General features: G+C 46.6%; 1 protein-coding gene across 2 annotated transcripts in view; it reads left to right on the forward strand.

Moving 5' to 3' along the window:
* Positions 1-7293, forward strand: part of ATP7B (ATPase copper transporting beta) — a gene marked incomplete at both ends in the record, with an annotated part of 56857 nt that extends 49564 nt beyond the window's left edge. The window contains 6 exons of one of the 2 annotated variants that reach the window (XM_080689949.1): positions 926-1069; positions 2503-2645; positions 4071-4274; positions 4354-4471; positions 6145-6247; positions 7020-7293. In XM_080689949.1, coding sequence (XP_080546075.1) covers positions 926-1069; positions 2503-2645; positions 4071-4274; positions 4354-4471; positions 6145-6247; positions 7020-7293 — 986 coding nt within the window. The remainder of the gene's footprint in view (positions 1-925; positions 1070-2502; positions 2646-4070; positions 4275-4353; positions 4472-6144; positions 6248-7019) is intronic. The other variant, XM_080689950.1, reaches the window with a different exon arrangement.
* Between the last annotated feature and the right edge of the window lie 5188 nt (positions 7294-12481).

A 12481-nucleotide genomic window follows, 5' to 3' on the forward strand; every position in this document is an offset into this window, starting at 1 on the left:
CATGGCTAGGCACCCACACCTGCCCCAGAGAAGCTGCTATCCCTGCTGCATGCTTGATGCACCTACATTTTGATGTTCTGGTCCTTAGATTCACGGGGGATTGTTTCACTGGTCTATAATCTTGAGTCTCCTCTTTCTTAGTCCAAATCAATCTTGCTTCTTATAAGTTACAAGGTGGACAGATGAGACCTGCTTTTGTTTTTCCTGCTTCCTTCCCCCATGGGTGAACCAGTGGGGTGTGCAGTATTTGCAGAGCTGAAAGAAAGTCAGAGAAACAGAGAGAAATGGTCTGCCTAAGCCAAGAAGGGACATTACTTGAAGTGGCCTTTTTTAGTCTAAAGACAGCACTGTCACCCTGAGCAAGTGGAAAACATCCCAAACTCCACAAAACCATGTCTAGTGTTTTTTCTCAAGTGTGTTGATAGTAAAATCTTGATTTGGATGATGTTGTTAGAAGGTGACAGGTGAAAGGTCTGATTGTCCTTGCTGGAGGCATAGTTTTAAAATATATTGTAGAAATACGTATCTGATTATTTGTTGATTCCCCTTGAGTCATCTAAACCAAGCACTAATGAGTCTAGTCGGCACATGCTATGGTCTGAGCAAATACTTGGCTGCCTCCGATTCCTGTAGAAAGAGACAGCAGATACCTCTGAAGGCAGATAAGGTTATTACATGAGGTTTAATATATTTGTAGCATTTTCACACATAGCATATAATATTAATGCTCCATTTTAATTTACCTCACTTATTCTTCACGTTGCTTGTACTTTTTCTCTGATCCTTTAAGGACGGTGTTACTGGAGGTGCTTGCCAGGTTATAGTTTTTCAGAACAGTTAGACTTTGCTGCTGCTAAAAGGATTCCCTGGGTTTAGTTCATTGTGAAGTTGGACTATTTAGGAATAACTGGTCTTTTTTGAATAGATGCAGCACCCCAGACCTTCTCTGTGCTGATTGGAAACCGTGAGTGGATGAGGCGCAATGGCCTGACCATTTCCAGCGACATCAGCGGTGCTATGACAGATCATGAGATGAAGGGACAGACGGCCATCCTAGTGGCTATCGATGGTACTTCCCTGCCAAGCCTCTTCTGTTCAGGCAAAAAGAGGCCTCCTTTTTTTCTTTTATCTCTCTGTCCTCCTCTCTTTTCCTCTCTTTCTTTTTTTTCCTCTGGGGGTTGAACCCAGGGACATTCTGCCTCAGAGCTACACCCCCAGCCCTATTTTTATTCTTTATTTTGAAACAAGATCTCACTAATTTGCAGCGGGCCTCACTAAGTAGTTGAGGCTGGCCGCAAACCTGCAATCCTCCAGTTTCAGCCTCCCAAATACTGGGATTACATGTGCATGCCACCATACCTGGCTTCTCTTTTTTTAAATAAGTCTTACTTTCTGTTAACTTCAGTCTCTTTCCCAAAGTTATCTTGCTGTCTTGTCAAGAGGAATCACTTCCTCCCCAGCCTGAGGCGCTTTCTCCCCACTATCGCTGTCACAGCCCAGAGCCAGCCTGCTTTTTCATCAGCCTCCTTACAGTTCCAAACCGTATTCACCATCATCTTTGCTTCTCTCTGAGTTGGAGTTCAAAGTCATTTCTTTCCCTCCCGTCTCAGACAAAACAGGAATGAGTTGCTCAAAGGTCTCTCTGGGATGCATGCAATACCAAGGCCCTGTGGCCTCCCACTCTGGCTCTTACTTACCAGTGTGAGAGCTTCTTCTGTCTATGTCAAGTTTTCAGAGTATACCTTGGGCTATCCGCCTCAGAGAGATCAGATCCTCACTTTCTTCATGTTAGTTTCTATAGAAGTAAAACTACATGCAAATAAGTACCACTTGGTGATGGCTTCTGAGTCCTCCAGCCAGATGTGTCTTCCTCTCTTATTCTCTTTTCTTTTCTTCCCTGCTCCTACATCCTCATAAGCCCTCAGTTCCCTCAGCTCAAGTCTAGGAGTGGCCCCTGCTGTGACTCCCTCAGTCTGTTCCCATTCACACCTCAGCCCAGGACCCCCTGCTTTTATATCTAAAGATTCACCTCAAAAGTTATTTTGGAAAATTTTGTAGGAAAAAAGGAATGATTTTCGAGTTTTGATGTCCATTGCTCTAAGTAATCATAGTAACATCTGTGATATTTCTCATATTTTAATATCAAATATGTATTGAGTTTTTAATATGGGATGGACACTTTGCAAAGGAATGATGCATGCACCTGGCAGAAAAATGTGAAAAGTTCAGAGAGTTGTAAGAAGAAAATAGAATCATTCGCAGCCCTACCCTTAGCGAAACACTATGTGAATATTTTGGTATTCCTTCCAGACTTCTGTATGCATTTGTAAATGTGTACAATTTAAAAAAAAAACCAGAACCTTAGCCATATTATACTATATGCACTGATGTTTTGTTTTTGTGGGTAACATTATATGATGAAAACCATTGCCAGTCCTAGAATCTTGCTTGCGTGAGGACCGTGGAGTCCCCACTGTCACTGATCATGATGTTCTGCTCCAGGTGTGCTCTGCGGGATGATCGCCATTGCAGATGCTGTCAAGTCAGAGGCCGCCCTAGCTGTGCACACGCTGAAAAGCATGGGTGTGGACGTGGTTCTGATCACAGGGGACAACCGGAAGACAGCCAGAGCCATTGCTACCCAGGTACAGCCAGAGACCTTTACAGTTCTTCTCCTTTACAATTACAAGCTGAGCCAGGTGTGGTGGTGCATGCCTGTAATCTCAATATATGGAAGGCTAAGACAGGAGGATCAAGCTAGCCTCAGCAACTTAGCAAGACCCAAATAAAAAATTTTTTATTTTTCCAAATAAAAAATTTTAAAAATAGGGCTGGTATAGCTCAGAGTAAAGCCCCTGGGTAAATCTCAAGCACTAAGATAAATAAGCACATAAATTATTAAATAATAAATGCATAAATTATTAATAAATTATTAATTAATTAATTTACAAAACTGCATGAGTTCACAGAAACAGAAAAAATAAGCACCTGTACATCCGTGCTCAGTTTTGTTTTGCTCTTTCTCCCTATATGCATAAAGCAATTATGGATAAAGGGATAAAGCAATTCCAATGTCTCTGACCATCTCTCAAGAAGATCGTGGTATAAGGGCTAAAATATAAATGCTCTAACCTTTATGTTAGGGGAATATGTTGTTGGCCCAGCTCACTTGTGTCCCCAGATGATGGCCTGATCTTGGGCAGTTCTCCAGCAGCCCTTAATTCTGATTTTGGGCCACGAGACAGCACTGCTGAATTTGTGTCTGACCCTCACACAGCAAAGGCTCTGGTATGAGTTCCTGAAAATCCTCTCAGATGTGTGCAAAGTTGCATGCTGGCTTGCCAAGTGTCCTCCACTTCCTGGTTAAAAATTTGTTTATCCATTCAGCACACACTTCGTAAACGCTATGACAGGCACTGGGGCTACAGAGAGGAAAAAGAGTGGCCCTCTCTCCAGGGGTTCATGGTCCTGCAGAGAGGCTGGGCCAGTGACCCAGTATAGCTCTGAGTGCTCAGTGCTCCAGCAGAAGTCTGCAGGGGACCCTTTGGGAGCTACCCCCATCCTGGCAGGGGCTGGATGTGGCTTCCCAGGGGAGGGAGGGGATGTTTCAGTCCAATGAGAAACTGGGATGAAGAGGAAGGAGACATAGCAGGCATCCTCTGCATCCCACAGGGGTGCAGAGTGGTGCAATGATTTGTAGATGCCATGGTTGCTGACTGGTGCACTCTTGGGTGTAGCACCAGCTGCCAGCCAGGAAGCAGAAATCTAAGGGGCTTAGACACTCCTCACTGGGTGGAATCCACAGGAGGAATGACACAGCCAAATTGTTGCCATTCTAACCGACATCTGGGGTAGCGTTCAGAGAAGAGTTGGGCCAAGCTGGGACAGGCAGTCGTCAAGGTTGAGGGTTCCTGGGGATCTGCTTGCCCTGTGACCTTGAGCCTGCAGGGCTTGGTTGGGTGATGTGACTGACCTGAAGGGTTGGGGGTGGGGGCAGGGGTGATGTGCAGATTCCTGCTACTGTTTGATACCTCTTGCTGACACTGGCTCTCGATCTCCTCCTCATGTAGGTTGGCATCAACAAGGTCTTTGCAGAGGTGCTGCCTTCCCATAAGGTGGCCAAGGTCCAGGAGCTCCAGAATGAAGGGAAGAAAGTGGCCATGGTGGGAGATGGGGTGAACGACTCCCCAGCCCTGGCCCAGGCTGACGTGGGTATCGCCATCGGGACTGGCACAGACGTCGCCATCGAGGCAGCCGACGTGGTCCTCATCAGAGTGAGCTTGCTATGTCCAGGTGGAGGAGGTGGCGAGGGTGGTGGGACAGACCCTTACTCAGCATGCTCCTCCCCTGCAGAATGACTTGCTGGATGTGGTGGCTAGCATTCACCTTTCCAAGAGGACTGTCCGGAGGATCCGAGTCAACCTGGTACTGGCGCTCATCTATAACATGGTTGGAATACCCATCGCAGCAGGTGGGTAGCGCGGCTCCCCAGCTGCCATGTCACCACTGGCCCCTCCCACAGCTGGAAGGTCTCCCTGCCAGGCTCCTGCTCAGCTTAGAGGTTGCCCACCTTGCTGGCTGGCAGGCTAGACATGCTGTAGAAAGGTGTTTGTTCCTGCTTCATATCTCTCTGAAGGTGCATGAGATGCTGCCAAGAGGACCCCAAAGTTTCACTCACTCTGCTCCTCTTTAACAAGGTGGTCAAGATGCTCATCCACTTATTTATTGTGGCCCTGTTTTCTGAACCATCTATTACAACATGTAATTTGAAAAATAACCATTATGAGGTGCCTGCTATATGCTGGCCACAATGACTGGTGTCTCAAAATCTTGCCTTAAAAACAATTTCTGCCGGGTGTGGTGGTGCACACCTGTAATCCCAATACTTGGGAGGCTGAGACAGGAGGATTATAGGTTTAAGAATAGCCTCAGCAATTTAGCAAGACTCTCAAAAATCTAGCAAGATTTTGTTTTAAAATAAGAAGGGCTAGGGGCATAACTTGGAGGTTGAATGTCCCTGACTTCAATCCTTAGTACAAAAAAATAAATAAATAAAAGACAAAAACAAGCCGGGCATGGTGTCACACACTTTTAATCCCACTACTTGGGAGGCTGACACAGGAGGATAGGGCAGGTTTGAAGCCAGCCTCAGCTACTTTGTGAGGCTCCCAGCAACTTAGTGAGACCCTGTTTCCAAATAAAATATAAAATAGGTCTGGGAGTGTAGCCCAGAGGTAGAAAGCCCCTGGGTTTCATCCAAAGTACCAAAAAAAAAAAAAGACAAAAATAAGAATTCTATTCATGTTTTACTGTGACTCACACAAATGACCATAGAGGGAATTGTTTTTTGTGCTTTGTAACTCCCCCTTGTATCCTGAGGAACTAGGCGGGGAATGTTCCCAACCTTTGTGCAAGGCAGTGCTCCTGTGTGGGATGAAGGGACCTATTTTTTTTTTTTTTTTTAGTACTGAAGATGGGATCCAGGGGCTTTCTGCCCCTAGGCTACACTCCCAGACCTATTTTCTATTTTATTTGGAAACAAGGTCTCACTAAGTTGCTGAGAGCCTCACTAAGTAGCTGAGGCTGGCTTTGAACCTACACAATCCTCCTATCTCAGCCTCCCAAGCACTGGGATTACAAGCGTGCGCCACCACACCCAGCGGGACCTGTTCTTAAATACTGTGTTCTTACCCCACTTCCCCTGTTGGCTAGCCTTCCTGCCCCCAGGAGTGTAATCCTTTTCTGCATCTGTGCCCCTGCCGCCAATAGGTGGCCATACCGCGGCTGCCCTGAGCCTCCCAGCTGGCTGGGACCTGGTGCTCTTTTCACTTTTAAAGGTGTTAGGAAGCCCTGGAGGCCAGATACTGTGTAGACAACCACTGTGGCCATCAGCAGCCTGTCCCTGTGGGAACAAGTTTCCAGGACAGCTGACTCCTGGACCTCCGTGCTTTCCCTCCAGCCCCTGCCTGCATCTCCCCATCACTGTGGTTCCTTCTCCCCGGATGCAGGGATGCCACTTGTACCAGGCCAGGGAAGGGCAGGCAGAGACCAGGCCCTTTACAGCACCCCACTGCCCAGCTTCTAGGAGGGCTCAGAGGCCTCTGTGGGCATCAGGGTGAGTGCGTACCTCCCTTCCCATGGCAGGTGTCTTCATGCCCGCTGGCATCGTGCTGCAGCCCTGGATGGGCTCCGCAGCTATGGCAGCCTCCTCCGTGTCTGTGGTGCTCTCTTCTCTGCAGCTCAAGTGGTAAGTCCTGGGTTAGGAGCACTTGCCAAGGAGTCACCAGGGCCCTTTCCTGCGAGCTCATGGCAGTCTGGAGTGTGCCAGCATGCCTCCCTTGGGTGAGAATGGGCGTGCACCTTGTTACCAACACTGAAGGGAGGTCTGAGTGGGTTCAGATAGTGGTTCGTCAGCACCCTGAGCCAGGAATTTACCACTTTCCAGTCGTCACATGCTGAGCTGCTCTTACTCTTCTGCCCATAAGCTGTTCATGTGAATATCATGTAGACATGGGTATCCCTGTGTGCTCTTATTTTTCCTTGTTAAAACAAATGTTTAAGCTGGGTGTGGTGGCACATGTTTGTAATCTCAGCATTTAGGAAGCTGAGACGGGAGGATTTCAGTTTTTGGCCAGCCTCAGCTACTTAGGCCTTTGCAACTCAGTGAGACTCTGTTTCAAAATAAAGAAAAAAAAATAGGGCTAGGGGTATAGCTTAGAAGTAGAATGCCCCTGGCTTCCATCCCCAGTACCACAGAAACAAACAACACCAGATATTTTACTTATTCATACATTTGCTTAACAAAAGTTAGTGGTGTCTACCTGCTCTGTGCAAGGTATTTGTATGGGAGGTTTCTAAATCCAGTAAACTTTTATTTGTGGAGTTCAGTGTCCTTTTCCTTTAAAACCCATGAGGTTTTGATACTCCATGTTATGAATGAGAGGGCTTCACCAGGTGTCAAAGAGATAAGACCCTTATGTTTAGAGCGGCTCAGATGCTCTTGGGTTCTTGCTTTCCAGCTATAGGAAACCTGACCTGGAGAGGTACGAGGCACAGGCCCACGGCCGCATGAAGCCCTTGAGCGCGTCCCAGGTCAGTGTGCACGTGGGCATGGATGACCGGCGATGGGACTCCCCCAGGGCCACCCCGTGGGACCAAGTCAGCTACGTCAGCCAGGTGTCTCTGTCCTCCCTGACATCTGACAGGCTCTCTCGGCACAGCGCCGCTATGGATGACAGTGGGGACAAGTGGTCTCTGCTCCTGAATGACAGGGATGAGGAGCAGTACATTTGAAAGCTCCTGGCGGGCAGACCCGGGCCAGGCTGGGGCCAGCTCCTTGCAAGGGGGGCCTTGTGTCCACTCGCTGTGGCGGAGCATGTGAAGCCCCAGCAGTCAGCAGCGGGGAACAAAGCCCACCATGGCCTTGGACTTGCTGCCCCTGGCCGCTTCTCTCAGTGGCCCCTGTAGCCCATGGCCTGGCCTGGGCGGGGTTGCGCTGCCTGGACCTCCAGGTGCAGGTGGAGAGCCTGGCCCCACTGTGCCATCAGAACCTCACTTGGACTCCGGAAGAGGGAAGGAAGGTAGCACTCTTCACATACCTCTGCTTGTGATATATGTGTTGGCGACTTGTGGAATGAGGAACGCACTCATCAGGACCAGAAACCTTGCTGGGCCTTTCCAGACAACACCAATAAAACTCACCACAGGCTCTTATTGATGATGTCCATGTGCCTCATGGGTCCAAAACCACAGCTTACCTCCAACGCACCTGCTGTTTCCTGCTGGCACAATGTCTTCTCCCCTTCTGTGTGCTTGGTGTTCTTGACACTGGGATGTACCTACCCATCTTCCTAGGGCAGGACTGCCACCCTTGGGCATCTCCGAGTACTCTGGCCTACACCGCAGCCCAGGAGCTGGCTGCTCTCCCAATTTGTGCTGAAGAGAGTTGTTTCTTGCCAAGAACTGCTTCTCTGAAGTCTTGCACGCTCCTGCTGTCTAGCAGAGGTGAGGTCTCAGGGCCTAACCGGAATCCAGATTCAGCTTCCAGTGGGGTTCGATGCTCATGCCTCAAGCATCCTTAAGTGTCTGCTGCAGCCTGTGGTGCTTGAAACAGGTGCCCTGTGGGAGGCGTGTGCACACCAGGATCTCCCAGTGCAGTCGATCATTCAGGTCACTGGGCCCCTGGCTGCCTCTGGATTAGAAGGGAGCACATTCTCCAGGAGCCTTCTGCATACCAAACAGGCACCTGCAGAGGGGACAGCCACAGCTCTACAGGGGAAAATCTACTTTTTCCTGTCAGTGGCTGTTTGTGATCATGTGACATCAGAGAAACAGGGATGCACCTAGTTTTAAAAACTCATATCAAAACACCGGGCATGAAGGCACATGCTTGTAATCTCAGTACTTGGGAGGCTGAGACAAGAGGATCACAGGTTTGTGGCCAGCCTCAACAAGTTGTGAGGCCCTTGGAAATTTAGTGAGACCCTGTTTTAAAATAAAGAATTAAAAATAGGAATATAGCTTGAATGGCTCCCCAGTACTGAAAAAAAAAATCAGTGGTGATTGTCAGAACTACCTGGGAACAGCCTGGCAGAATCAGATTAAGGTAAAACCCTGGTCTCATGCAAAATAATGTTATTTATGTGTGTCAGTTATTTTCCAGGGCAGTGTTAGTACTTTTGGTAGGTTACCTCTGTTTCCCCAACAAAGTAGCAAGATAGCTATTATTCTCCACACTCTACAGGTAAGGAAATAGCCTCTGAGAGGGCAGGCAGCTTGCCTAGGATCAGGTGGCCAGTATACATGGCCACGTTTGTTGGCTCTGAGTGCTCTTTTCTAGTTCTGCATCCTTACCCACCAGTTTGTTTGATAAGAATAAAGTAGAAGAGGGTCCTTGTTCCTGGAAAAGCAGATCAGCCAGGTAGAGTGTTAGTTGTATCAACGAATGCAGCTGGTCACGAGGTCATCTCACCTTTACTTTGGATGGTTGGTTTCAATTTTTGCATATAATTTAGTTATTGTTGGGTTTTATCTTCTAAAACCCAAGTTCAGGATTTAGTTGTGTTTTGTTGTTTTCAGTCTTCTCTTCTCTACCAGCCCCTTTCTTCTCTCCCATACTATCCTCTTTGTGTTTTTACTTGGGGAATATTTTTTGTTTTGGAACTAGGCTAATCAACTTCTAAAGAATCTAATTGTGTTGATTTTTTAAAAATTTCTAGGACCACAAGCATTGTGTGCATATGTAGACATGAAAATATTTATGTAATTGTACAGAAAATAACCTTTTATGTGTGCAAAGGAATAGTTTTGGTCAGATAAAAGTTTCTACTTCAACAACTTTCCATGCATTATAAAAATAAAGTTTCGCTTTATTCATCCAAAATCTGCCTGTGGCTGGCTTTGTGTGCGTGGGAAGCCCTTCCGGGATGCCGTGGCCGTCTCCAGTGAGGACATCGGCCGGGCGCTGGCTTGGCCTGATGACTTGTGAGGGATAGAGGAGCATGAGATTTTAATAGTGGGGACACAAGGGTGACCCAAACCCTGTTGATCTGTCCAGCACTGGTCTGAGCCCTTGGTAGTGGTGGGGGACAGCTGTTAGAGGTCCCCACTCCATTGGCGAAACAGGCTTTATATCTTTCATACACAGTTCTCTGCTTCAAGACCATTGTTTTCAAAAGGCCTTTCTCTACCACATGCATTGTTTGTTTGGGTATGTATTTTATGCACAGATATATTTGGGTACTTTGGCCCTGAAGGAGTATGATGGGAAGGGGAATAGAAAAAGCTGGATGGAGGTACTCTGCTGGATAAGCTTTGTGGGCATCCTGGGGTAGCCCACGGCCCTACGCCAGTTAGACCTAAAGTTAGGTGACAGTGCAATTTGTCATACAAACCAGGACACTCAAGAACAGAAGGATGTACTGTTTTCTTGGGGCTTTTGTTTTAGTTGATTTTTGTGTTTTGGTTTGAATTGGATTTTTTGTTTTGGTGATGCTGGGGATTAAATCCAGGGGCACTCTATCTCTAAGCTATGCCCCAGAGCTTTTTATTTTTTGTTTTGAAACAACAGTCTTACTAAGTTGCTGAGGCTGGTTTCAAATCTGTGATCCTCTGTCTCAGCCTCACAAGTACTGGGACTACAGGTATGTACCACCATGCCAGCTAGAACAATGCATCATTAGTAATTATACCAGGACCACTAGGCAGAACCTGTACTCTCTGGGCAAACTGGGACGTATGGTTGGTTACCTTCCCCGGAGGGAAATGGACATTGTGAAGTCACCATAGACACAGACTGCTTACTTTAGAACTTTGGCTCAACTGTAGGTTCTGGAGACAGACTGATAACATGATCCTTAAGCAGATTTCATGTTTCTTCCCAAACATATCCATGCATAACATACATACCCAAACATAATCGTGCATGTGTTTGAGAAAAGGCTTTAGAGATGAAGACGCTGAAGTAAAGAACTGTATGAAAGGGATAAGGCCTGTGTCGCCAGTGGAGCAGGGACTATGACAGTCCTCTGTTGAGTCACTGAGGTGACTCTTGTGGTGCAGTGCGACCTTATAGCTAGATGGGTGAGGGCAGGGGTGTGCCCCTGTGCTGATTCAATGCCCTTTAGCACCCTGACTTCCTGCTACACTTGCTAGATGTGTGTTTTATGTTTTTTTGGTGGTACTGGAGATGGAACCCAGGGGCCTTCTACCTCCGGGCTACACTCCCAGACCTATTTTATATTTTTATTTGGAAACAGGGTCTCTTAAGCCAGCTGAGGCTGGCTTCGAACCTGCGCGATTCTCCTGTCTCAGCCTCCCAAGCACAGGGATTACAAGTGTGCACCACCACGCCCGGCTGCTAGATGGGTTTTGTGGATGGAAATTTCACATTGTATGTGTGCTCCACTATGGAAAGGGAATGTCAGTGCCACCTTAAGGATTCTACTTTAGTAGATGCTTTCTAACACTTGAGCAAACTTCCTTGATATGATTCCCCAGGTACCATATAAATCACAGCATCTGTCCATTCCTGATCAATTTTCAGGCGTGAAGACCTTAGTGAGGAAGCATCATGGGATACCTAGCACCACAGAAAAACAAAAATAATAATAATTATTATTATTACACTTTTTAATAGTATCTGGAAATTGACATGTCAAAAAGTAGATCTAAGCCAGGCATCATGGTGCATAATCCCAGTACTTGAAAGGCTGAGACAGGAAGATTTCAGGTTCAAAGCCAGCCTTGGCAATTTAGTAAGGGTCTCAACAATTTAGTGAGACCCTGTTTCCAAATAAGAAATAAAATTGGCCTGGGGATGTAGCTTGCAGGTAGAATGCCTCTGGGTTCAATCCCCAATATCAAAACAGAAGTAGATCCCCAGCCGGGTATGGTGGCACATAGAAGGCTGGTACTTAGAAGGCTGAGACAGGAGGATTACAGTTATGAAGCCAGCCCTAGCAATTTAGCAAGAATATTGCTCAACTCAATCCCCAGAACCACCACACACAAAAAGAAAATCCCAAATTATTCTGCTAGTTTACTAAGGAACCAAAAAATGGCTTTATTTTAAGAAAATCTAGTGCAAACCCAAATCATACAATCATATAGTCTAATTGGAAAAAGATTACTTGAATTACATGAGGATTTTCCTCTCTTTTGCTTTTTCTTGCTTTCTCTCTTTGCTTTAAAATTTGTGTCAGGGGCTGGGAATGTAATTCAGTGGTACAGCACTTGCCTAGGATGGATGAGGTTCTCGGTTTGACCCCCAGCACTTCAAGAATTAAAAAAGGAAAGAAAAGTCAATATTCCATTAGACAAATTCCCTGTTGGGTTAGAAAAGTCTTATTTTCTAACCCTTCTCTTATTTACACCCTTTTTGGCACACATAGACAGAGAAATACAGCAAGAAACTGCCCCTGTGGGGCTGGTGGGAGGAACCTGCTCTTCTTTCTTCATTCCCACACTCCCCTGGGGTGGGGCTGTAAGCACCGCCCTGTGGGCTCCTTCCAAGGGGAGATGTCTACTGTCCGCCTTTCTTCTTTGTGTGAAGACAAAGACAACAGCTGAAATTACAGGATACAGAGTGAGGCTGTTAAGTAATGCTTGAAATCCCAGGGTTGCCTTTATTCCATTCAAAAACATGAATAAACAGAAATGTAAAATCACCCAAAGGCAAGCCAGGCGTGGTGGCACATGCTTATAATCCCAGTACTTGGGAGGCTTGAGAGAGGAGGATCCCGGTTTGCAGCCAACCTCCGCTACTTAATGAGGCTCTTGGCGATTTGGTGTGACCCTGTTTCACACACACACCACCCAGAGGCTAAAATAAAAACAAGAATTGGTGAAAATTTAACATTTTTTCCTCTGAAATGTAAATGGCATTTATATTTTTTTAAGTTTTTTATTGGTGCATTGTAGTCATACATCTTAATGGAGTACAAGATGGTACAGTCATGCATGCACACATCATCCAGTTAGC

This window comes from Muscardinus avellanarius (genome assembly GCF_963383645.1).
Source record: "Muscardinus avellanarius genome assembly, chromosome: 2".
Taxonomy (NCBI): Eukaryota; Metazoa; Chordata; class Mammalia; order Rodentia; family Gliridae; genus Muscardinus; species Muscardinus avellanarius.